The sequence below is a fragment of the Prionailurus viverrinus genome, chromosome A3 (assembly GCF_022837055.1).
Source record: "Prionailurus viverrinus isolate Anna chromosome A3, UM_Priviv_1.0, whole genome shotgun sequence".
Classification (NCBI taxonomy): Eukaryota; Metazoa; Chordata; class Mammalia; order Carnivora; family Felidae; genus Prionailurus; species Prionailurus viverrinus.
Genome location: NC_062563.1, coordinates 23,797,581 through 23,822,313, shown reverse-complemented (window position 1 = coordinate 23,822,313; position 24,733 = coordinate 23,797,581). Strand labels below are relative to the sequence as shown.

General features: G+C 50.4%; 1 protein-coding gene across 8 annotated transcripts in view; it reads left to right on the top strand.

Annotated features, from left to right (window-relative positions):
• Nucleotides 1-24,660, top strand: part of CEP250 (centrosomal protein 250) — a 52,142-nt gene extending 27,482 nt beyond the window's left edge. For 7 of the 8 annotated variants that reach the window (XM_047851532.1, XM_047851529.1, XM_047851533.1 and 4 more), the window contains 15 exons: nt 3,746-3,913; nt 4,312-4,446; nt 6,277-6,420; nt 7,301-7,434; nt 9,220-9,358; nt 10,334-10,673; nt 11,893-12,014; nt 12,959-13,079; nt 14,122-14,243; nt 14,749-17,358; nt 19,888-19,980; nt 20,187-20,342; nt 21,153-21,239; nt 22,207-22,269; nt 24,136-24,660. In XM_047851532.1, the coding sequence (XP_047707488.1) occupies nt 3,746-3,913; nt 4,312-4,446; nt 6,277-6,420; nt 7,301-7,434; nt 9,220-9,358; nt 10,334-10,673; nt 11,893-12,014; nt 12,959-13,079; nt 14,122-14,243; nt 14,749-17,358; nt 19,888-19,980; nt 20,187-20,342; nt 21,153-21,239; nt 22,207-22,269; nt 24,136-24,393 (4,692 nt within the window). In that variant the 3' untranslated portion in view covers nt 24,394-24,660. Of the gene's footprint in view, nt 1-3,745; nt 3,914-4,311; nt 4,447-6,276; nt 6,421-7,300; nt 7,435-9,219; nt 9,359-10,333; nt 10,674-11,892; nt 12,015-12,958; nt 13,080-14,121; nt 14,244-14,748; nt 17,359-19,887; nt 19,981-20,173; nt 20,343-21,152; nt 21,240-22,206; nt 22,270-24,135 lie in introns of those variants that run through there. The other variant, XM_047851536.1, reaches the window with a different exon arrangement.
• The last annotated feature ends 73 nt before the right edge of the window (nt 24,661-24,733 follow it).

Below are 24,733 nucleotides of genomic sequence, written 5' to 3'. Positions count from 1 at the left end.
TCTTTCCTTCTTCTTTCTCTCAAGTTTATCCTTATCCTTCTACTGAGGGTACTATAGCCCAGGGATAGGCAAGATTTTTTTGTAAAGGGCCACATATTAGGTTTTGTGGACCTTATGGTCTCTGTCATAATTATAGTACAAAAGTAGCCAGAGATAACCATGTAAACAAATGAGCATGTCTGTGTTCAAATAAAACTTTAAGTGTGGACACTGAAATTTTAATTTCACATAATTTTCACATGTCACAAAAATCTCTCTCTCTCTTTCTCTCTCTCTTTTTTTTTTTTTTTCTCCTTCTCAACCATTAAAAGTATTAAAACCACTGTTAGTTCACAGGCCATACAGCAACAGGAGGCTGGCCAGATTTTGCTCACATGCCATAGTTTATTGACCCCTGACTAGCCCTTTGGAGGTCCAGTTTTATGTGGGAGTCTTCTATTGGACTCCCCACCCCTGTCTTCTGTTTTCTTTTTCCCACGTAGCCTTAAAATGAATTTCAGAGTTATTAGGTATAGCAGATACCTCCAGTGGAAAGCCAGTCTGTACTCATTTACCATTTATAAAGCACAAGTCTTGCTTTGATTTTGACTCCTGTGAAATTTTCATTATTTTCCTGCTGGCTCACTTATACATTAAAACATACACTGGGGCATCTGGATGACTCAGTCAGTTAAGTGTCTGACTCTTAGTTTCAACTCGGGTCATGATGTCATGGTTCCTGAGATCAAGCCCTGCATTGAGCTCTGTGCTGATGGCCAAGGCCTGCTTGGGATTCTCTCTCCCTCTCTCTCTGCCCTTTCCCTGTTTGCACTGTCTCTATCTCTCTCAAAATAAATAAATAAACATTGAAAAAAACCCCACAACATATATTTAATATTTTATCAGTATTTTTTGCCATTTTGCAGCTAGAAGGTTCAGAAATCTTGTTTTTCAGGTCTCTGAAAATAGAAGTTGATTTGTGCTTTGTGTGTATTTGTGATTTGACTGTTATTACAAGGCAGACTTGTTGGCAAGATGGTAGCTAGAAGTTTGCTTGTTTTGAAATTATATGCCTAAAGTAAGTAATTTAATTATTTGTTGAACAGTGTCCAGAAGGCACTTTCCCCAGCAAGAATTAGGCATATCACCCCGGGAAAATCCTCCAAGTGAAAGATGCAATAAAGTTCCAAAATAATGAGTAACCACCTGACATAATCTAGGCTTCTCTGGAAGGATTGACCATCTCATGGCCATACCTGAGTCATGGAAGGGCGTGTTCCATTTTTTCCTTTCCTCTCATTCAGACAATCCCCCTGAATTCTGATCATCTGACTTTATGATCTCCCTACTGACTGAAAAGGTTGACTACTCTCATAACTCTTGGGGTCTGTTAGTTTGATTGATTGATTGATTGATTGTAAGCTCTACACCTAATGTGGGGGGTTGAACTCACAACCCCGAGATCAAGAGTCACATGCTCTACCAACTGACCCAGCCAGGCACCCCTGAGAGTCTGTTAGTTTTAACTATGACTGCCTTCTCCTGGAATCCTAACAATTGGAAAAACTCTTAGAGGCTCTAGTCTTCATTCTTTCACCTAGTGCATGTACCCCCTTTAGTTGTAGTGATAGTGGACACTCATCAACCACTTCCCCATGCCACATGCCTTGCTAAATGCTATTTACATTATTTCAGATAGCCTACCTACTACTAGCTAGTGAGGAAATTGAGATGTAGAGAAATCACGCAAGGTCACATGGCTAATAAGCAGTAGAACAGGAATTAACTATCTCTTAACCATTTATGCTGTGGTCATTCCTGCAGGATCCCTTTCATATGGTCACTTAGCTTCTGTTGTATTCCACCAGTGGCTGCCCATTCATTTCTAGGTAGATCTAGTTATTGAAAAATTATTCCTTATGTCAAGCCAAAATCTATTACGTGAAACAAATCACATCTTAGGTTTGCTTGAAATACCTCACCAACATGCTTGCTTTCCTGTAGACATGTTACACGTTACTCATGACCCAATGTGCAGAATATTCTGATCCACAACCTAACTGGCAACCCTAGCCTGTTACTTCCTGGACATCATGGAAATGGCTCTTTTGGTAGCTATAACACACTTCTAATCAAATTGAGTGAATAGGCCAGTTTGGTTTTTTTTAAACACTTATTACTATTAAAATTCATCTTTCTCATATTTTCACAGCTGGCTTTTTAAATCAGAGGGAATGATTTGATGTTCATAGCCGTTTGATAACTGTGGCATTATGGATTGCTATTCTTAGGCATCTTAACAGTCCAGCAGCTGAAATGTGATTCGTTTGTGCAATGTTGAGTGTTTACTGTGTGGGGGGTGTTGAGGAGACAGTGGAGAGCAAAGTAGACGTGGTTCTCCTTATGGAGCTTAAAACCTCAAAGGAGAAGACAAGTATTAAACAAGTTAATACGTAAGCGTGTAAGTTATTATGGAAGATCCATGAAGAATAAGAACTGGGTGTTATAAGAGCAACAGCAAGGGGGCAACAGCAGGAGCAAGAGCAATAGCAACTTATAACAGCAAGTTTTAAGAGCAATAGAACTGTTTCGAGTGTGTGGTCTGGGAAGGCCTCTCCGGGGAAGCATTAGTTAAGCTGTGAGGAACAATGGTGTGGGAGGCAGGCAGGGGTGTTCTAAGGAGCAGGAAAGCATGAGGAAAGAAAGGCCTTAAAGGTATGAGAGTGTGTAGTGTGCTCAAGGTCCTGAAAGGAGGTCAGTGTGGCCAGTGAGGGGGAAGCTGTACAAGATGATGTTGGAAAGGGGTGAAACCCTAGAGGCATTCCCATTAAATGAATGCATAATTCGAGCAAAAATATGTAAATATTTTTATTAATTTATTTTTAGTAGGCTACATGTCCAACGTGGGGCTTGAACTCACGACCCTGAGATTGAGAGTTGCATGCTCTACCAATTGAGCCAGCCAGCACCTTGAGAGCTTGTAAATATTTTAAAGAAAAGGTGCAGGGAACTTCTCTCTTAATGCTAATGATAAAAGGTGTTAAGTAAGGTGATAAAAGGTGATAAAGACTTATCTCAGTCCTTAAGCAACCCAAATTGTTATGCCCATTTTTATAGATGAGGAAACTGAGTAACAGAGATGAGATTGAAATTAACCCAGGTCACTCACTAGTGGTGTTGGATTAAATAAAGACTGTAACCCAGGCAGCCTGGCTCTAGAGCCCTTCACCAACTATCCTGAGAAGCTAAGAGAGGGTGCCGGCTTAGTCTGGGGGATTGGGGAAGGCTTTGGTCACTGGCTGACCTCCGGGAGGACCAGGATGCCCTGTCCTCATGCCCTTGTAAAGCAGGAGACATCCTAGCTAGGCTCAGCCTGACTTTTTGGGAGGCTAACTCTACCACCTTGGACAGGGCAGAGTGGGCAGCAGAGAACCGATCTGCCACCTCAGTTCATTGTTACAACCGTCAACCATAAGTGGTGTGGTTGCTTGAAAATAACATATCTGTAGCCTATGTTAGGGACAATTGCACTTTAGAAAATGCTTTCTTGTGTATTTTATCATTTGATTTTTTACAACTCTTATTTGATTCTCATAAAATTTGGTGAGACAGATAAGCCAAGAGTTAGCAACCTCACTTTGTCGATGGGGAGACAGGCTGAGAGAGGTACCAAGGACACCCAGCTGAGACCTTCTCTGCTCCAGCCCTCCTTTTGCCTCCTGTCCTTACCCACTGGGTTCTAACCGTGAGTCCTTCACACGACCAGGAGAAAGAGCGCTCCCGGCACCAGCAGGAACTGGGAAAGGCTCTGGAGAGCCTAGAGAGGGAGAAAATGGAGCTGGAAATGAGGCTGACGGAACAGCAGGCAGAAACCGAGGCCATCCGGACACAGAGGGAGGAAGAGAGGGCGGAGGCAGAGAGCGCCCTCTGCCAGGTGGGAAGCTGGGGAGATGGGAACTGTGATCCCCCTACCTCTGACCACTTCCTTGTCCACTCCCAGGAGTATTGCTGCAGGGGGGCTTCCAGAAGAGACGTACATGCCCACTTTGCTGCTTAGTGAGAAGGGGTGACCGGCGCTATTAGCTGTGGGGCCGACAGTATGCCACACTTCCTGAGGGAGGGCTGATGTTCACCACATCCTGTCAGCTTGCAAACCAGTGACAATCTTTGTACTTCCTGGTTCTTAACCAGTGGGTCCAGATCTTCTTTGGCCCTCAGCCCCCACCCCACATTCTGGAAGAACCCTTGAGCAGCTGGGCTGTGTCTGTGGCCTAGAGGGTGAGCATGGTCACCCCTGATGCAGCGAGCCCTTGCCCTCCTGCCTATCCACAGATGCAGCTCGAAACTGAGAAGGAGAGGGTGTCCCTCCTGGAGACACTGCTGCAGACGCAGAAGGAGCTGGCAGAAGCCAGCCAACAACTGGAACGGCTGAGGCAGGACATGAAGGTTCAGAAGTTAAAAGAGCAGGTATGGAGGGTGGTCCTGGGCAGAGAAGAAAGGCAGTATTGATGTGCTGCTTCAACATTGGCCAGTTCTCTGTTGCTTCTTTGCACCAGGTCCTGGGCTAGGTGCTGTCACATGACAAACATAAAGGTGAAGCACAGCAGTGAAATGACAGACACGGTCCCTGCCCTCAACGAGCTCTCATTCTAGTGGTAGAGCGGATGAAAACAAGCAGACACAGAATAAAGGAGATAATTACAGATTATGATAAGTGCCGTAAAGAAAATGGATAGGGTGAAATCATTGAGAGTGAGTCAAAGGAGGCCACTTCGCACAAGGTGGTCCGGGGGTTCACTGAGAAAGCAACATTTGAGCTGAGACATGAAGCTTAGAAAGAGCCAACAACACGTAACAGTAGGGATGAATCATGAAAGCATTGTGCTTCATGTAAGAAGCCAGTCACAAGAGGCCATTTGTAGGTGTATGATTCCATTTGTAGGAAGTGTCCAGGATAAGCAAGTGTACAGAGTCAGAGAGCAGATGAGTGGTTGGAAGTAGGGATGGGGTTAGGGAGGGTACAGTCTTGCTTTCTGGGATGATAAAAATGTTCTAAAATGGATTGTGGTGATAGTTGTACAACTCAGTGAATATACTGAAAACCATCGAATTGCATGCTTAAATGGGTGAATTGTATGGTATATGACCTATATCTTAGTAAAGTCCTTTATTTTTTTTAATTTTTTTAACGTTTACTTATTTTTGAGAGAGAGAGAGAGAGAGAGACAGAGCATGAGCAAGCGAGGGTCAGAGAGAGAGGGAGACACAGAATCCGAAGCACACTCCAGGCTCCAAGTTGTCAGCCCAGAGCCCAATGCGGGGCTCGAACTCACAAACTGTGAGATCATGACCTGAGCAAAGTTGGGCGCTTAACTGACTGAGCCACCCAGGTGGCCCTCGGTAAAGCCCTTTAAAAAGAGGGGCGCCTGGGTGGCGCAGTCGGTTAAGCGTCCGACTTCAGCCAGGTCACGATCTCACGGTCCGGGAGTTCGAGCCCCGCGTCGGGCTCTGGGCTGATGGCTCAGAGCCTGGAGCCTGTTTCCGATTCTGTGTCTCCCTCTCTCTCTCTGCCCCTCCCCCATTCATGCTCTGTCTCTCTCTGTCCCAAAAAAAAAAAAAAAAAAAAAAAACGTTGAAAAAAAAAAAGAGAGAGAAGCTAGCTATTTGAAGAACTGTTTAAGCAGAGGAAATAGCCACCATAAGGGCTGTGGCATAGACAGAAAAGGGCTCGGGGAAGGGCCAGGGCAGAAAGGAGGCCCTGTGGCTCCAGCTTGACAGGCTCAGGGGCCAGTGGAAAGGTAAGCGGGAGCCCTTGGTCAGCCATGGTAGGAGCTTAGAATTTGTTCTAAGGGCAGTGGGAAACTGTTGGATGGTATTTAAAAAGAAGAGTAGGACAGGATTTATTATATATATTTTAAGAAATACTTTAGCTGCTGAGTGGAGGGGTGTGTGTGTGTGTATGTGTGTGTGCGCACACACATGCTCACATGTAGGGGGTGGTGGCCTGAAGTGGAAGTAGGGATATGCGACAGGAGGCCACTGCAATGGTTTGGGTGAGGGACTGCTACCAACTGAGGGGCCCCGACCAAGAAAGCCTGGGTGAGCCAGCAGGCTTTGTGGGGAAGGAGAGGGAACGGGAGGTGAGGGTTGAGGTGACATTGTGGAAACAGCATGGATTGCGGCATCCTGCCTCAGCTTTTGCCAACCCAGTTGAAAAACCAGTGTTAATGTGACACGGGTTTCAAGACGCAGGCCCCAGCGTTTCCCTCTGCTCACCACGGTCTTCTCCTTTTGCAGGAGACCACCGAGCTGCTGCAGACCCAGCTCCGGGATGCTCGGCAGGAACTGGAGCAGGCAGCCCAACGGGACAGGGGTGACCTTGCTGGTCTCCGAGAAGAGTGCAGGACCCTGCTGCAGGCCAAGACAGACCTGCAGGAGCAGGTGTCCCCTCCTGTCTCCCAGCCCTGCAGCCCTTCCCCAGCGTAGCCAGCCTCTCCCGTGACTCCAGTAGGAAAGGGGAACCCTGACCCTGCTGCCTGAGCTTGGGAAGGAGGGAAAACAGAAGGGTGCTGAGAGCTGTGCATGTGTCCTCAGAGCCCCAGGATAGTCCTCTCTCCCTGTGTTAACCACAGAACTTAGATTTTCTCCGGTGCCCATCGTTCTTCCCACCCTCCCCAGAGATCCAGTATTTCTTTTCCAAAACTTTTTAATGTTTATTTATTTTTGAGAGAGAGAGAGAGAGAGAGAGAGAGAGCATGAACAGAGGAGGGGCAGAGAGAGAGAGAGGGAGACACAGAATCCAAAGCAGGCTCCAGGCCGAGCTGTCAGCACAGAGCCTGATATTGGACTCAAACTCATGAGAACCCTGAAAGCATGACCTAGGCCAAAGTCAGATGCTTAACTGACTGAGCCACGCAGGTGCCCTGAGATACGGTATTTTTTATACCAGGTTGCTTTTCCTACTCTGATTGCTTTTCCTTTTCAGAATCCTGTATCAGCTGGTGTTCTGACTGTTTATTTTTTAAAAATACAATCACAATACACTTGCCCATCACTTTGCCTTTGGGTAGTTATATTCATGCAAGATTTATTTTGCACCTGCCTTTACACAGCAGATGTGGAGCTAGGGGATGAGGGTGAGGCTGAACGGTACTGGGGGAGGGGCAGTAAGAATAGTGTGTAAGGGTTGGAGAAGCCCCAGAGCATGGGACATGGGCCAGTAACTAAGGTAAACCTTGAAGGACCCCGGAGCCCCAGGTGGAGTGAGAAGCCTCCTCCTGCTGGCCACCCGCCCTTTGTCCTCATGCCTTTATCATCCCAGGTGGAGGACTTGAAGTCTCAGCTGGTTTCCAAGGATGACTCCCAGAGGCTGGTGGAGCAGGAGATTAAGGAGAAGCTGAGAGAGGCCCAGGAGTATAGCCAAATCCAGAAGGAGCTGGAGAGCGAGAAAGCCAGGTAGGCTTGACGGGCTGTGGAGTGGGCTTTAGCCTGTCTCGCTGCTGTGGTCACGTTGAGGTGGACAGTTCTTTACTCAGGTAACCTAGCCTCTTGTGTCTCCAGCCCTGGACTATACAGGTAGCCATGTGGAGAGGATGTGGTCCCTGTCTTCAACCTTACACTTCATTCACTTAGTATATATATGCTTGTGTGAATACCAGATGCTGTGCCAGGGGTGGGGGATGCAGGGATAAACAAGACAGCATGGTCCCTGCCCCAGTAGAATTATAGTTTTGTGGGGGAAGACATCAATAAAATAATCCCCCAGATAAATCATTGCAGATTATGTTACCTGGTATGGAGGGAATAAATAGGATGCTGAACTAGAAATGGGAGTTGAGGATATATATTTTAGATAAGATTTTAGGGAAGGGAAGGTCTTCCTCAAGGAGATTGCCTTTAATTTTTTTTTTTATGTTTATTTATTTATTTTTGAGAGAGACAGAGACGGTGTGAGTGGGGGAGGGGCAGAGAGAGAGAATCCCAAGCAGGCTTTGCGCCGTTAGCACAGAGCCTGATGCGAGGCTCGAACTCATGAATCTGAGATCATGACCCGAGCCAAAACCAAGAGTTGTTTAACTGACTGATACACCCAGGCGCCCCAGAGGTTGCATTAAAACTGATCACCAAGGGGGTGCCTGGGTGGCTCAGTCAGTTGGGCATCTGACACTCGATTTCAGCTTAGGTCATGATCTCACAGGTTATGAGATCAAGCCATGTTGGGCTCTGTGTGTTGGGTGTGGAACCTGCTTAGGATTCTCTCTCTCTCTCTCTCTCTCTCTCTCTCTCTCTGTCTCTCTCGCTCTGACCCTTTCCTGCTTGCACATGTGTGCATGTGCTCTCTCTCTCCCTCAAATAAATAAATAAATAAATAAATAAACAAACAAACTGATCACTGAAGATGAACTGGAGCCAGCCATGCAAAGGAGTAGGAGAGCTCTATGGTGGGAGTAGGAATCTCACAATGGCCCGGAGGTGGATCAGAACTCGGGGTATTTGGTTGGGGACTCTGGAAGCACTGTATGACCAGAGCCCAGTGAATGACGAGAGGGTGTGTGACCTGGAAAGTCTGTGTCACTCAAGACTTATGGGCCATGGCCAGAAGTTTGCATTTTATTTTAGGTTTAGTAGTAAACCACTGAAAGGTTTTAAGCAGAGAAATGGACACGATCCAGTTTACGACATATCAGAAGGGGTAGGGATGGCAGAAAACATCAGGAGTGAGATACGGCCATTCAGGTGAAGTGCAGCGTGTCTCAGTGATGCAGAAGTTTGAAAAAGAGCAGATCCTCTTGTTGATGAAACTATAGGCAGCAAGATAGTTTAAGAGGTGGGTATGGTTGTCTGGGTGAGAGATACTAAGGCTGCACCAGGGTAGAGTAGTGGAGAAGAGGAGGGAAGGGGCTCAAGGGACGTTAAGGGAGTTGGACTCCATTATATGTTATCATAGATTGGACATAGGTGGGAGGTGCAGAGGGGATGGACAGAATTGGACACGTTGAATCTGAGGTATTGCGTAGGTATTTCCGGAATCTACCAGAGAAGAATAAACTGTGCAGCTGAAGGCAAGTATCATATGCATGAAGTATGTAGGAGTACTCAGTCGGTGCTCAATAAATGCTAGCTTTTATTGTTTCACTATAATTATTGTTAGTTTTTCTCTCTAATTATGAATGCTGTGTTTAGCACAGTCAGTTCTTCATTCCCTGAGAGAATGACCTTAGACCTCTGACCTCTCTTTAGCCTGATTCAGTCGCTGGTGGAAAAGGAGCAGAGACTCCTTGTTTTACAAGAAGCAGACTCTGTTCGACAACAAGAGCTAAGCTCCCTGCACCAGGACTTGCAGGAGGCCCAGGGAGGGCAGAAGGAGCTCAGCGCCCAGGTACTTCCCACGCTGGTGATGGGCCCCATTCCTTGGTGGAAGCCCACTCCTGGAGTAAAGAGGGCGACTGTTTAGGATCTTCTCATAAAGAGGGGCGTTCTCTTTTTCCATATTACAGGGTGTGCTGGGACTTCAGCCACCCTGGCAGGAGAGGCAAGTCAAAACTGGGCAGGGTGGGGGCTTGGGAACCTGGCCCAGAGTTGAGAATAGCCCCTGTGAGGAATCTGACAGCCCAAAACGTGGCGCCCAAAGGAGCAGAGCCACACAGGCCCGATTCAAGCATGGCCACGTCTAAGTGCGCTTGGTCAGCCTGGCAAGACACAGCAGTGGAACAGGTTATTATGCAGATCAAGTAGGCAGCGGCAAGAAAACTTTGGGACTTGGTCTGCTCACTGCAGGACCCCAGACCTCGGATGCCAAGGAAAGCCAGAACCGGGATGGGAAGGGTGAGCCAGGAAGAGCTAGATGGTAGACTGGGGCAGAGAAGGACCAGGTCTGGTCATTAGTGCTGGATTTGGCTCCCAGCTCTACTGCTTCCAGGTTGTGTGAGCATCAGTTTCTTCATCCATAAAACAAGGATGATAATTCTTAACTATTATAGGAATGTATAAAGTGTCAGGAACACAGTAAGCCCTCTATAAGTGGTAGCCATTATTATTGTGACTGGTCTTATTTAGGCTCAGCGTCAGGGTTTCAGGAAGAGCTCTGATCATAGCAGGGATCTGGCATCACTGCCAGGTGGACCAGGCCACAACCCATTTGCGTTGCCCAGGCCCATGGGTCAGGAGTCAGTAGGTGGACATGCAGGTCAGATCGAGGGTAACACTCATTCCAGAGCTCTCCTTGCCTGCTGGGGAGCTGAGCCTCCCAGCGCCAATCAAGATGTGCATAGGGATTGAGTGGGGTCAGGCCGGGAGGGTCTGACGAGAGGGTGTCCGCTCCCTGCTCAGAGTGACAACACTTCCTTCCTGGCAGGTGGAATTACTAAAGCAGGAGGTGAAGGAAAAGGAGGCTGACTTTCTGGCCCAGGAAGCACAACTGCTAGAGGAGCTGGAGGCATCTCGAGTAACAGAGCAGCAGCTGCGAGCTTCCTTGCGGGCCCTGGAAACCAAGGCGGCCCAAGTCCAGCTCCGGCTGCGCAGCACAGAGAACCAGCTGGCGGCCTTGGCAGCAGAGCAGCAGCCCGGGCAGCAGGCGCAAGCCCAGCTGGCCAGCCTCTGTTCTGTCCTGCAGCAGGCCCTGGGGTCTGCTTGCGAGAACAGGCCTGAGCTGCATGGCGGAGGGGACTCTGCTTCCCTCGGGGTCCCAGAGCCAGGTAAGACCACCCAAGAACTCAGGCCTGGCTCCCTGGATAAGGAAGGGGCATGTGGTTTCTTAGGCAATGTTGCAGCAAGGCTAAGGTCACAGACTCCGGAATTAATTCAATCAGTTTGAATCACCACTCTGCCATTTGATAGACACGTGTGCCTGGGCAAGTCGCCTATCCTTTGGGCTTGATTTTCTTTAAACTTTAAAATGAGGATGAGGAAAAATAATAAATAAATAAATAAATAAATAAATAAATAAATAAATAAAATGAGGATGAGGTCACAGTGCCTGGGTAGCTCAGTTGGTTAAGTGTCCGACTTCGGCTCAGGTCATGATCTTGCAATTCATGGGTTCAAGCCTCACATCGGGCTCTGTGCTGACAGCTGGGAGCCTGCAGCCTGCTTCGGATTCTGTGTCTCCCTCTCTGCCCCTCCCCCACTCACACTCTGTCTTCCTCTCTCTCAAAAATAAACAAACATTAAAATGAGGATGGGGCATCTGGGTGGCTCAGTTGGTTGAGCACCTGACTGTTGATTTCAGCTCTGGTCATGATCTCATGGTTTGTGAGATTGTGCAGAGGCTGCTTGGGATTCTGTCTCCCTCCCTCTCTCTGCTCCTCCCCCGCTCACACTCTATCTCTCAAAAAAATAAACTTATAAAATAAAATAAAAGGAAATAAAATGAGGATGTTAAAAGTACATACCTCTGGGGATTTTTCTAAGGAGTTAATGAGATTATGTAGTAAAATAGGCATTTACTAAATGCTTACTTAACAAATGATAGCTAGCATTATCTAGTGCCTGCCATAGCTCCTGGCACATAGGAATGCAGAAAGTGGATGCTGGAAGCACCTGCGTGTCTCAGTCAGTTAAGCATCTGACTCTTGGCTTTGGCTCAGGTCATGGTCTCATGGTTAGTGGGATTGAGCACGGCATGGCGCTCTGGGCTGACTGTAGGAGAAACCTCTCTGTCTCTTCCTCTCTCAGCAGGAATTCTCTCTCCCCACCTCTCTGCCCCTCCCCCGCTTGCACTCATGCGTGCGCGTGCTCTCTCTCTCTCTCAAAATAAATAAACTTAAAAAAGTGCGTGATAAATGAACTGCTCAGAAGGGGTTCTTTGGGGGAAAGGAGGGATCGGGGAAGGCCAAGGCCGTACGGACCAGGGGAGGTTTGGCCGTTTCCTTTCATAGTGCTGCCAAGTCAGGAGGTGTTTCTTCATTTTTTCAGACCAGAATGGAGCCAGGATTCTCTTTAAGAGAGGGCCCCTCCTGACAGCTCTGTCAGCTGAGGCCGTGGCATCTGCCCTCCACAAGCTTCACCAAGACCTGTGGAAGACCCAGCAGGCTCGGGTACGATTCTCTGCTCTTCTCCCTTGAACTCTTCCCTCCCCAGAGACTCGGTTTGAACTGTTTTATTCCCCAGATCAAGTTGCGATGAGTTCCACTTCCATCACTTACTGCCTGGCAAGCACGAGCACAGAATGTGGTTTCCTGGGCCTGGGCTTCACTAGTTAACTGGGGCAAATCATGTCTGCCCCCCAGGGGTGTGAGGATCGAGTGAGTGAGGGATTTGAGTGGGCTCTATGAGCTTGAAAAGCCTGCGCAGATGAGGGATATTGTTTGTATCATTTTCCTCTCAGCCATGAATTATTTATTCTTGGTGCCAAGATGTCCAAGAAAAACCCAACAAATGGGGACTGCTGAAATTTGAGGTTGCCATTTATAGGAATATTGTGGGCCTGAGACTGAACCAAAAGTCCCGTAAATCCCACCCCTTGGTGACCCTATCATTCAATTAAAAAGTGAGTATGCCAGCCACTGTGAGCTGATGGTACAGAAAGGAGAACGACCAACTCTCCACCCTCAAGGAGGTCAAGGAAGCAAACTGCGTTCTAAGATAGAACTGATAGAATTGATCAGATCAATAACAGATACAAATGATGATAATGGGAGGAAGGGACAGTTCATTCCAGCTTGGAGAGGGACACAGGGAGGGAAGAAGTGGCACTTGAACTGATCTTTGAAGTAGGAGTTTGGGGAAAGGGGAGGGGACCCCAGGCTAAGACATCAGCAAGTTGCATTTCAAAAGGCACACAGAGGGTCACAGGGTGATTCTAGGCTCCAGCCAGTTGGAGCAGAGTCTGTCATCACTCCCAGGAGCGGTCAGGGACTAGATCCGCAGTGGCAGACCCCACAAGGGCTGAGAGGAAGGAGGGGGCAGCTTGGGTATGGGGCTGGGATAGCTTTGTGGAAGAAGAGGCACTTGGGGGTCAGCTTCGCCCTTCCTTTCCCAGGATGACCTGAGGGAGCAGGCCCAGAAGCTGGAACAGCGTCTCACTGATACAGAGGCAGAGAAAAGTCAGGTCTGCACAGAATTACAGCATCTGCAGAGAAAGCTCTCCCAGAACCAGGAAGGTGAGAAGCTCAAGGCAGGGAGATTTGGAGGGAAGAGAGAGGAAGCACCAGAAGCCCAGAACAGGCAGCCACTCTTCACTGCTCACTAACAAATGTGAGAAAAGATACCTAGAGACATCTCCAAAGGGGTGATGACCCCTGTGAACTAGTTTTCTGCTTTGTTTGGCCTTTGTGGGCCATCCTAGAAGAAAGGATTCAGGGGGACAGATTGGATGAACTGAGAGAGGTTCCTGGCTAGGCTTCCACTTTCTCTGTCTGTGTTTAAAAACTGGCAACCTAGGGCCAGGGCTATTTGAGAACATTATAAAATTATGTATCTTTTGTCATTTATCCATATTATTTATTTTTATCATCTCCAACTGTGTCCTCAAAATTATTAAACTTTGACAACAGAAGGATTATGGGCTTGTTTGAGAGACAGCGAAGTGGGGCGATCTGGGGAGAACGTACCCCTGCCACAGCCAAGGGCTGGAAAGGGTGGGGACTACTCGGAAAGGAAAGGAAACGGAGGGTCTTGAGGGCCAAGCTCCATTGTAGAAGAGAAGAGGACAACTTAGGGAGGGAGTCTGGGTCTTGAAAGTGTCTGCAAAGGGCTTCCTGAGAGACACACACATAGAGCTGGGGTCTGGTATCTTTTGCAGAAATGGTGGACAGCCAGCAGAGCGAGCCTAGTTTCTAGCAACCTCTCCAAACCATAGAACTGGAGACCAGCAACGATTTCCAACGTCATTGAGCTCCACCCTGTTGGGAGCCCAGGGGTGGAGAGCTGTGTGTGATCAGGATGAGGTGTATTGGGAGGGCAGTCAGGCAAGTGCTCGCACTGGGCAACAGATCCAGATGTGAGTCTGGAAGCAGCAGGGAGCCTAGACCACCAGGAGCAGCTGGAAGATGGGTGATGTCTCTATGAAACTGGATGTAATTCTCTCCTTCTTGGCCTTCTCCCCCTTTGATTCTGTGCCTCACCTTCCATCTGCCCCTATATCCCTCTTTTCCTCCACCCTCAATCATGGGCCTCGCTCTACCACCTCCCCTCTTCCCAAAGAGAAATCCAAGTGGGAAGGAAAACAGAACTCCCTTGAATGTGAGCTGACGGAACTGCATGAGACTGTGGCATCATTACAGAGTCGTCTATGGCAAGCAGAGCTGCAGGGAATAGAGGCCCAGGTGAGGCAGCCCTGGTTTGGGGTAGGGGATTTCTTTCGGAATAGTCCTTAGGGGCCAGGTCTGCAGCTCCAGACTCACCTTGGCCAGTGGCCAGACTCACTATGGCCAGTGGCCATACCTCATCCATATGTAGTGCCCAGCTTCCTTAAGCAAGGCTCTGTGTTTCCCTGTCTGTCTCTGTGGCTATGAGGGCCATTATTAAGGCCCCAGTGAATCCTCCTCCAATGAGTTTTTCCGAATTAAGGTAGAAATTTTTGTCCCTTGCCCTGAAGGGTCAGAGTCTGAGATGGCTCATTTGCCTCTAGCTTTCTCCTCTGGGCCTAGCAGAGCCCTGGAATGTGGTAGGGATGATCGTTTACAGTATCAGCTTAAGGGGAATGCACAGGTTCTTTTTGTCACTCCCTGACATTGCTGGTGCTGCAGAGGTAAGGCGAGGAAGGGCCTGTGCAGGGGTGACCACATCGGGGAAGTGTAGTCTAAGGTGGTTTTGCATCTTGTTTTCTAGAATGAGCGAGAGCTACTTCAGGCAGCTAAGGAGAACCTGATGGCCCAGGTGGAAAGGCTGCAGGCATCTGTGGCAGAAGCCAGGGCTCAGGCCAGTGCTGCTGGGGCCCTGGAGGAGGACTTGAGAAATGCTCGTTCGGCCCTGAAACTCAAGAGTAAGGAAGTGGAGACCGAGCGTGAGCGAGCCCAGGCTCTGCAGGAGCAGGGTGAGCTGAAGGTGGCCCATGGCAAGGCTCTGCAGGAGAATTTAGCTATCCTGGCCCAGACCCTATCCAAAAGAGAAGGGGAGGTAGAGACTTTGCGGGGAAATGTCCAGGAACTGGAGAAACAACGGGAAATGCAAAAGGCTGCCTTGGAAGTCCTATCTCTGGACCTGAAGAAGAGGAACCAAGAGGTGGATGTGCAACAAGAACAGATCCAGGAGCTGGAGAAGTGCAGGTCTGTTTTAGAGCATCTGCCCATGGCCGTCCAGGAGCAGGAACAGAAGCTGGCTGTGCAGAGGGAGCAGATCAAAGAGCTCGAGAAGGATCGAGAGACACAGAGGAACATCTTGGAGCATCAGCTTCTCGAACTTGAGAAGAAGGCCCAGGTGATCGAGTCCCAGAAGGGACAGATTCAGGATCTGAAGAAGCAGCTGGTTACACTGGAATGCCTGGCCCTGGAACTAGAAGAAAACCACCACAAAATGGAGTGCCAGCAAAAGGCAATCGAGGAGCTGGAGGACCAGAAGGAGGTGCAGAGGCTGGCTCTGACCCACCTTACACTGGACCTGGAGGAAAGGAGCCAGGAGCTGCAGGCACAGAGCAGCCAGATCCACGAGCTGGAGAGCCGCAGCACCCTTCTGGCCAGAGAGCTCCAGGACAAGGACCAGGAGCTGCAGTCCCAGCGAGAACAGATCGAGGAGTTGCAGAGGCAGAAGGAGCACCTGACTCAGGACCTCGAGAGGAGGGACCAGGACATGGTGCTGCAGAGAGAGAGGATTCAGGTCCTAGAGGATCAGAGGACGCTGCAGACCAAGATCCTAGAGGAGGACCTGGGACAGATCAAACTATCCTTGAGAGAGCGGGGCCGGGAGCTGGCCTCCCAGAGGCCACTGATGCAGGAGCGGGCAGAGGAAGGGAAGGGCCAGAGTAAAGCACAGCGCGGGAGCCTGGAGCACATGAAACTGATCCTGCGTGATAAGGAGAAGGAGGTGGAATGCCAGCAGGAACGTATCCAAGAACTGAAGGAGCACAAGGGCCATCTGGAGCAGCAGCTCCAGGGCCTACACAGGAAGGTGGGTGAGACCAGCCTCCTCCTGACCCAACGGGAGCAAGAGATCGTGGTCCTGCAGCGGCACCTGCAGGAAGCCAGGGAACAGGGGCAGCTGAAAGAGCAGTCACTTCAGGGTCACCTGGAAGAGACCCAGAGAGCCCTGGCTCAGAGGGACCAGGAGCTCGAGGCCCTGCAGCAGCAGCAGCAGCAGGCGCAGGGACAGGAGGAGAGCATGAAGGAAAAGGCAAGCACGCTGCAGAGAGCCCTGGAGCAAGCCCACGCAGTACTGAAAGAGCGCCAGGGGGAGCTTGAGGACCACAAGGAGCATGTGCGAAGGCTCCGGGAAGAGCTGGTGGTGGAGGGACAGAGGGTGCAGGCCCTGGAGGAGGTGCTGGGGGACCTCAGGGCTGAGTCTCGGGAACAGGAGGAGGCTCTGCTGGCCCTCCGGCAGCAGTGTGCGGAGCGTGCGCAGGAGCACGAGGTGGAGATCCGGGGCCTGCAGGACAGCCTGCTGCAGGCAGAGGCCATGCTCAAGGAGCGGGGCCGGGAGCTGGAGGCCGTGCAAGCAGATGGCCGGTCCTCCCAGCATCGGGAAGAGACAGCCCGGGCCCGGGCTGAGGCTCTGCAGGAGGCCCTCAGCGAGGCTCAGGCTACCCTGCAGGAGAAGGAGCAGCGTCTCCTTGGCCAGGCAGAATTGAGCCGCAACCTGGAGGCCAGCACAGCCACCTTGCAGGCTGCCCTGGACTCCTGCCAGGCACAAGCCCGGCAGCTGGAGGAGGCCCTGAGAAGGCGGGAAGGGGAGATCCGGGACCGGGATCTCCGACATCAGGAGGCTGTGCAGCAGCTCCAGCGGGCACTTGCCCAGAGGGATGACGAGCTGAGTCATCAGAAGAGACAGGGGCAGCTGCTAGAGCAGTCTCTGGCCCAGAGGGACCGAGAAGATCAAGGGAAGCAAGGTGCAGGGCGGGAGAGAGAAGAGGAAGAGATGAGGGGCCTCCGGGAAAGCCTAAGGGAATTGCAGCTGACTCTAGCCCAAAAGGAAGAGGAGATTCTGGGGCTGAGGGAGGCCCAGCAAAGGAAGAATCTGGAGGACTCACCGCACAGCCACACAGCCTCCCCAGCGGAGGAGCCCTCTACACAATTTGATGCTTTAGGGCCCCGGCTTCAGCAAGAGCTGGAGCGACTCCAGGCAGCCCTGAGGCAGACAGAGGCCAGGGAGATTGAGTGGAGGGAGAAGGCCCAGGATTTGGCACTGTCCCTGGCCCAGAGCAAGGCTAGCGTCAGCAATCTGCAGGAGGTGGCCATGCTCCTACAAGCCTCTGTTCTGGAGCGGGACTCAGAACGCCAGAGGTTGCAGGTGAGTTCCTCCCCGGCAGTAACGGCCGGTCTGACTGAGCCCAGGGGGGCTGTCTGGCACCCTGGGCTTGTGGCACCTCAGGGTGCAAGAGACCTAAGTGGGATCTAGATTATCATGCTGGTCTGGGGGGATATGGAGAGAATAAGCCACCCACAATTCCTGCCCTGAGTCTAGAAGATAAGCAATTAGAATGCAATGTCTAGTTATATTTAGTGCCTCATTAGAGAAGTTTAGTATGCTCTGAGCACACTAGAGGGACACTCAGCCTTTCCCTAGTGGAAAGCTTTCCTGAAAGGCTTCCCAGTAAAAGTGGGGTTTAAGATTTGATCTGAAGGGACCAGTAAGGAATTAGCCAAGCACAGGTTGGGGGAGGAGCTTTTTGGGGAAGAAGAAAGAGGAAGGAGGGTGTGGAGTATCTGTGCAGGGACTTCAGGCTGACTGGGACACAGAGGGACAGTTGGCAACACAAGACAAGGTGACGGGGCCCCTCGTTCCACACTTATAAGTTATGTTAAGGACCTGGGTGACCAGCGGAACTTGGATGAAGTGTTTGGGGCGGATGAGGGGTGTGTGTGTGTGTGTGTGTGTGTGTGTGTATAGGACACAATCCGATGTACAGTTCAGAGAATTGTTCAGGCTGCCATGTGGAGCAACAAATCTAAGGAGACCAATGAGGAGGCTGTCATCCAAGTCTGGAGACAGATGATGGCCTAAGATAGTAAGGGTGGATGGTGACATGAGGGTGGACCTAGGGGCTCATGGGACTTCTGGCAGTTGACTAAGAGACAGGGGAGTGAAGAATGGACAGAAGGAAACCAAACCCCCAGATCTCTGCTCAGAGGCAGGTTTCAGGAATGCTATGGAATGGCAGTGGAGTGAGGTGCCTGTGGGACATGCATGGGGTGATGTCCAGTGGTAAGGTCTGTAAAGTGATCTGAGGCTGAAGGATGAGACTGGAGACAGAGACTCAAGGTCCTCCACAGTTAGGGATAAGTGCCCTAGTCTAGGTGGAATGTTGAGTGAGAGAAGTGGACCTTAGGGTATAGCATTCAACCTCAAGGTCAGGGGCCATGTCTTTGTCCCCTTCACACCCCCGGCACTGAGCACCAGCCCTGTACAGAGTAGGCAGTCAGGAGAGCAAGGTTGACTTGGCCGTAGAGAAGCATTATCTCTTTTGCCAAGAGCAACCCAGCCCATTTTTCCCGGGAAATTGACTGTACATCCTGGTGCCTTGACCATGGCTGAGCCCCAGAGAACCCCACTCAGACACCCAACACTGCTGGGACTTGCCTTCTGGAAGCAATATGCAGAGAAGGGGATACATTTGTGAATTTTGGAGTCAAGTTCCTGGGTTTGCAATATAGTCCTGCAGTTTATGGGCTGTGTGACCCTAGATAAGTGCCTTCACTTCTCTGACTCATGGTTTTCTCTTTGATAAAATAGGGAATGACAGTAACCAGCCCTGTAGGGCTGTCTTGAGTATGAAGTGAGATAATACATAGAAAGTGCATAGGAAAGAAGCATTCACCATGTAGAATTCCTTTCCTATTTCTAGGCTTATACGTATAGGCACAGAAAAAGTAAGGTGCTTAGCTGGGCAGGACGGTAACTAAGCAGTATTGTAGCTCAGGTCAGGCTCCCCCTGCACCCCACTCCAACCACTCAAGAACATTTCTTGGGGGCGCCTGGGTGGCTCAGTCAGTTAAGAACATTTCTTAGATGCTGCCCTTCATTGCAGTGATACCATTTTTTTATTTTAAGCATTTTCCATGCCGGGCACTGTTACTCTTACTTCCTTCCACAACAACTCTGAGAACTAGGAATTGTTAGCTTCAGTTTATAGTTCAGAGAGGCTAAGCAACTTGTCCAAGGTCATATGGCCAGTCAGTGGCAGAACTAGCTCTAAGGAGTCTGACTCTAGAACGCAGCCTGTTTACTGCTAGGCTCTTCCTGTCTCCCAGACAATCTCCACCTGCACACATACATTCATTTCCTCTTACCTGTCTCTCTTCTTGATCGTTACCATTTGTGTGACATATGGCACCTAGAAAATATCTAGCACTGGGGTCACCATTTATCAAGAGGGATTTAATGCCAAAGGCTCAATCTATGCTTCGTGGAGCATATAGTCACTTTACAAGTGAGGAAACTGGGTTTTGGAGAGTGCTTGTTTCTTGACCCAAGTCACATAGCCAGTAAGTGGTGACATAATGCCCAGCTCTACTGAGTCCATACTCTCGTGTCTACAACACCTCAGTGCTCCACGTTGTTGCTTAGCTTGTGGGAGATCTCAGATGAGCCAGGTTTTAGTTGTAGCCCACCATGTATCCTTGAAGAGACCCCTCTCTGCTTTTTTGCTTTGTCTATCTGTAAAATAAAGATTCTGCACTAGAATAGCTCAGAGTCTCCAGGAACAATAAGACTATAACCTGATGAGAAAATTAACTGGCTTTCATGAGGATGGAAGGTAGGATGGGTCTGGATATGAGGTTGCCATGGTGTAATTTGCTCCACATCTTGATATCCCAGGATGAGTTGGAGCTCACCAGGCAGGCTCTAGAGAAGGAGCGACTCCTCAGCACCAGCTTGACCAGCAGAGCAGAACGGGGGCCCAGAGAAGAGGTAGGTGTACAGCTAGAAGAGGTGAGCTGGAGGCCCAGTGGGAAGAAATGGCCAAGAGGAAGCTCCTTTACAGGGGGCTTGTCCCTCCCTCTTTTGGGAATTGGGTCCTTGAAGCTCAGACCTGTCAGATTGGTCCCTTTATCTGCTATCTATTCCCCATCTGTCTACGGGGCTGCCCAGGTGAGAGTCACAGGTTTCTCCTGCAGGTCCCTGGAGTGGAGGCTGAACCGAGTCCTGGGATGGAGGAGAAGCAGCTGTGGGGACAAAGGCTGGAACAACTCCAGCAAGCAGTGGCACAGCTAGAGATTGACCGGAGCAGGCTGCAGCGCCACAATGTCCAGCTGCGGGCCACCTTGGAGCAGGTAGGTCGTTTCTCCTGTCCTCAGCTCCCTCGTCTAGGGTCCGATGGGCAGGCATCTCCACTTCTTGTGTGGCCCCCAGAGCCGAGTGGTAAACCCTAGCCCAAGGGCCACATTCGGCTTGCTGCCCACTGCTGAGAAGAAAGTTTCATGGGAACACCACAGCAGTGGAGTTGAATAGTTGTGACAGAGATCTATAGGCCTGCAAAGCCAAAACGCTACAGAAAATGCTTGCTAAGCCTACTCTGAAAGCCTGAGAGGCCAGCCCTACCTCCTCTGCCCCATCAGCACATCTCTGCTCTCAGGGCTGCCCTGGCATGTGCTCTCCTCAACCCAGGAGCTTACCTTCTCGTGGTTGCTGTCCCTGTGCTCACACCCACCCCCACACCAGCTTTCTCTCGAAAAAGGCACTTCTGGGGCACCTGGGTGGCTCAGTCGGTTAAGTGTCTCACTCTTGTTTGTTTGTTTGTTTGTTTGTTTTTTGAGAGAGAGCACAAGTAGGGGAGGGACAGAAAGAGAAGACAGCAGTGAGCCCGATATGGGGCTCGAACTCACGAACCATGAAATCATGACCTGAGCCGAAGTTGGACACTCAACCCACTGAGCCACCCAAGGGCCCCAGGCATCTGACTCTTGATCTCAGCTCAGGTCATGATCTCAGGGTCATGAGTTCAAGTCCTGAGTTGGTCTCCACTCTGGCAGGGGGCCTACTTAAAAAAGAGAGAGAGAGAGAGAGAGAGAGAGAGAGAAAGGCAGTTCTACTCCAGCCCCATAGCCAAGCCAAGCCCTGACTTCTCACCTGCATCTCGGCAGGTAGAGCGAGAGCGCAGGAGGCTGAAGAGGGACTCCATGCGTGCATTGCGGACGGGCATCCTGGAGGTCAGCGAAGCCACACAGCAGGTTTGCTTCTTTTTATTGACTGCAGCCTCCAGAGGATCAGAAACAGCCACCTGCAGAGCATATCTCAGGCTACCCTCGCAAGGGGAGACGCCCACGTTAGCTGATCCAGATAGCCCCTCCTGCTTGGTTCTGGCCAGCCTAGCACAGCTCAGTGTGTCCCGGACCCAGGAAGGGGTGGGGATGGAGTCATGGCTGGCAGCCCTGCATTATCAGAAACTCAGTAAGCCTTCACTGATGTATAACCTTCCTGCTCCCAGACCAGGGTCTCAGGCTTACCCAGGAGTGGGGCTCATCGGGCTTCTGGTCGGAATCCCTGGCATATGGGTGATGGGTGATGCTGGCCAGACCCTGAGGTGCCTTGGAAGCTTGATAGCAACTTTGTGGGCCTCTTGGATCTCCTCTCTTGTAGTACTGAATTTACAAGATTATGGTCCATGGTACTCCCTTTTTCGGGTAAGGAATTGGGGGAAGACTCCCCAAACCATCACTCTTTTAGCTGAGTTATGCCCATGAGTCAACAGCGCCGCAGCCTGTCAGGGAGAGACTGCTTCTGGTGGCTGAGCATCCCTCAGGCTCTCTGTCTCTCCCCCTTTATGAAAGCTTCCCAAAGGCAGGTACCCTGTCTTCCTTTCTGCATCCCTAGCTCACAGCCCAGGGCTAGCACAAACCAGATGTGTGGTGTACTTCTATAAATGAAAAGGTGACTCAAGCCAATGCCATTCAAGCCTGCTGGATGTTCAGCATCAGGTCTCCATGGGTGTCCATTAAGCTGGCTTGGGCCCTCCTGGGCTTCCTCGCCCCAGGGTCATGGTGCCACCTGGAGTCCAGTCTGGGTTCCGACACTTCTGAACTGGGACCATAGCCCTTGCCTTGGTCCCCAGGACTGGGATGAGCTGGCTGGGGTTGCCTACAGAACCCACAGGGTGGGAAGGCTTGTTCCAACAGGAATGGCATTTATCTTCCATAGGATGCAAGAGGAGGACAGAAGGGCGCCTCAGATGCCAAGCACATGGCTGAATTGCAGAAAGAGGTATGTTCTGGAAGGATCAGCTTTCTAAGTCCCCTTTCCCTCTGCTGCAGACAGGCAACAAGGCATTAGTGTCTGCCGTGTGCTTGACCCTTTGTGCGCCTCCAGCAGGGAGAGGGGAAATGGTTTCTCCCTCACAGAACTTCAGTCTATGTGGAAGGCAAGAAGGGCCCAGTCCTGACTCAGCCTCCCATCTGCTTAGGGCAAGAGTGGGAAAGGAAGCATGTTCCAGACCCCAGACTTCCAGGTTCCTCCTTAGGAAGGGAAAGGAGAAGGAAGAGGGCTGAGGGGCACACAGAAGATTCTAGGAGGAAAGACAAAAGCAAACAGAAGCATCCTGGCCTCCTGCGCCCTCAAATGCACCTTTGCAGGCAGAACTGTTGCCAGCACAGCAGGCAAAGTAGTCTGGGACCAGTGCCAAGATCCATACCTCAGCTCAAGCTGCCATGCTCAGGGAAACCAGTATTGAGTGACTTCTTGCCTCTTTGGCCTCACCTAGAGGTTCACCCTGTCTTTCAAGACCCAGGAGTAATAAGAACTGTGGAATTTTTATTTCTAAGCCTCTTTCAGGAATTAATAGTCACTACTGGCAGAACCTATCTCTACAGCTAGACTTAGCTATCACTCTGAATTCAGACAAAGCAGTCTTGAGATGGAGCCCGGACTAGGGTGAGGCAAGGGAAGCACGTTGGGTGGAGAATTTAAGGAGGTGCTCACTATCAACCTGGAGTCCCTCATTAAATTTTGTACCCCAGGAGCCTCTCTGCCTCACCCTAGTCCTGGACCTGCCCTGAGCTCCCAGTAACCACTTCCTGGTAGTTTCAGTGTACTCAGAGAAATGGAAGGGTTAATTAAGCAGGGATTCTCATCCCTGGCTGCACATTAGAACCACCTGGGGAGCTTTGAAAAAAATGCTGATGCCCAGGCCTCACTGCAGTCTAATTGAGAGTATTTTTTTTTTATTTTTTTTTTAAGGTTTATTTATTTTGAGAGGTAGAGAGAGAGAGAGAGAGAGAGAGCATGAGCAGGGGAGGGGCAGAGAGAGAGATAGAGTGAGAATCCCAAGCAGGCTCTGCACTGTCAGCTCAGGGCCCCACATGGGGCTTCAACTCACAAACAAACTGTGAGATCATGACCTGAGCTGAAACCAAGAGTCAGATGCTTAACTGACTGAGCCACCCAGGTGCCCCAAGTCAGAGTATTTCTTAAAAGCTTCCAAAAGGGCACAGAAATACTTTCTGCAGTGATTAAAATGTTCTGTATCTTGATCGGGATGGTGGTTATACATGCGTATGTACATTATGAAACTCATCAAAATTTACACTTAAAATCTGGGCATTTTATTACATATAAATGATCCCTCAATAAAGTTGATGAATAGTTTTGTTGTTGCTGTTGTTTTTAAAGTCCCTGTTTGAGCCTCCTGTGCAGCCACGGTTGAGAATCATTGGATTTTTCCATGATTCCCAGGGGCCCTTGCCCTAAACACTAAAGCCTGATCCTGAGATCTGTGTGTGGTAGTTGCTTCAAATGCGCTATCACGGGGGCACCTGGGTGGCTCAGTCGGTTAAGCGTCTGACTTCAGCTCAGGTCACAATCTCGAGGTCCGTGAGTTCGAGCCCCGCGTCGGGCTCTGAGCTGATGGCTCGGGGCCTGGAGCCTGCTTCTGGTTCTGTGTCTCCCTCTCTCTCTGCCCCTCCCCCGTTCATGCTCTGTCTCTCTCTGTCTCAAAAATAAATAAACGTTAATAAAAAAAAATGCGCTGTCACAAAAGACACAGGAGCAGAGTGGGAAGGCGTGGGGCAGCCTCGAGGCACTTAATTACTCTTTCCCTCTCGATTTTCCTGCCCCCCCCCCCCCCCCCCGCAGGTGGCCCTGCTGCGCGCCCAGCTGGCCTTGGAGCGGAAGCAGAGGCAGGACTACATCGCTCGCTCGACGCAGACCAGCCGTGAGCTGGCAGGCCTGCACCACAGCCTCTCCCACTCACTTCTGGCCGTGGCCCAGACCCCTGAGGCCACTGTCCTGGAGGCTGAGACCCGCAAGCTAGATGAGTCCCTGACTCAAAGTCTGACATCCCCAGGGCCGGTCCTGCTATGCCCCAGCCCTACCCAAGCCACCTCCAGGTAGCAGCCACAGCCAGGGCAGGATACGGACCAGCCAGGGAACACACACACAGATGGCTGCTATGGCCCAGGAAGAGGGAAGGAAGTCTGCAAGGCTGGAAACGAGGCAAGTTACACCTGCCTGTAGCCCACGGAGTCACCCTAGAGGAGTGCTTTGCTCTAGCCAAGGGACCTTTACTGCCTCTTGTCTAGAATGTATTATCCCAGCACTTTACCCAATCTTTCTCCTCCCCTCCAACAATAAACCCCAGGTCTCTGTGTTTGTTCTCTGCTGCTGTCTCCACTTGTGTCACTGGGTGGCAACAGCATGTCAGGGTTTCTGTTAAAGAAGAATTTGCTGAATA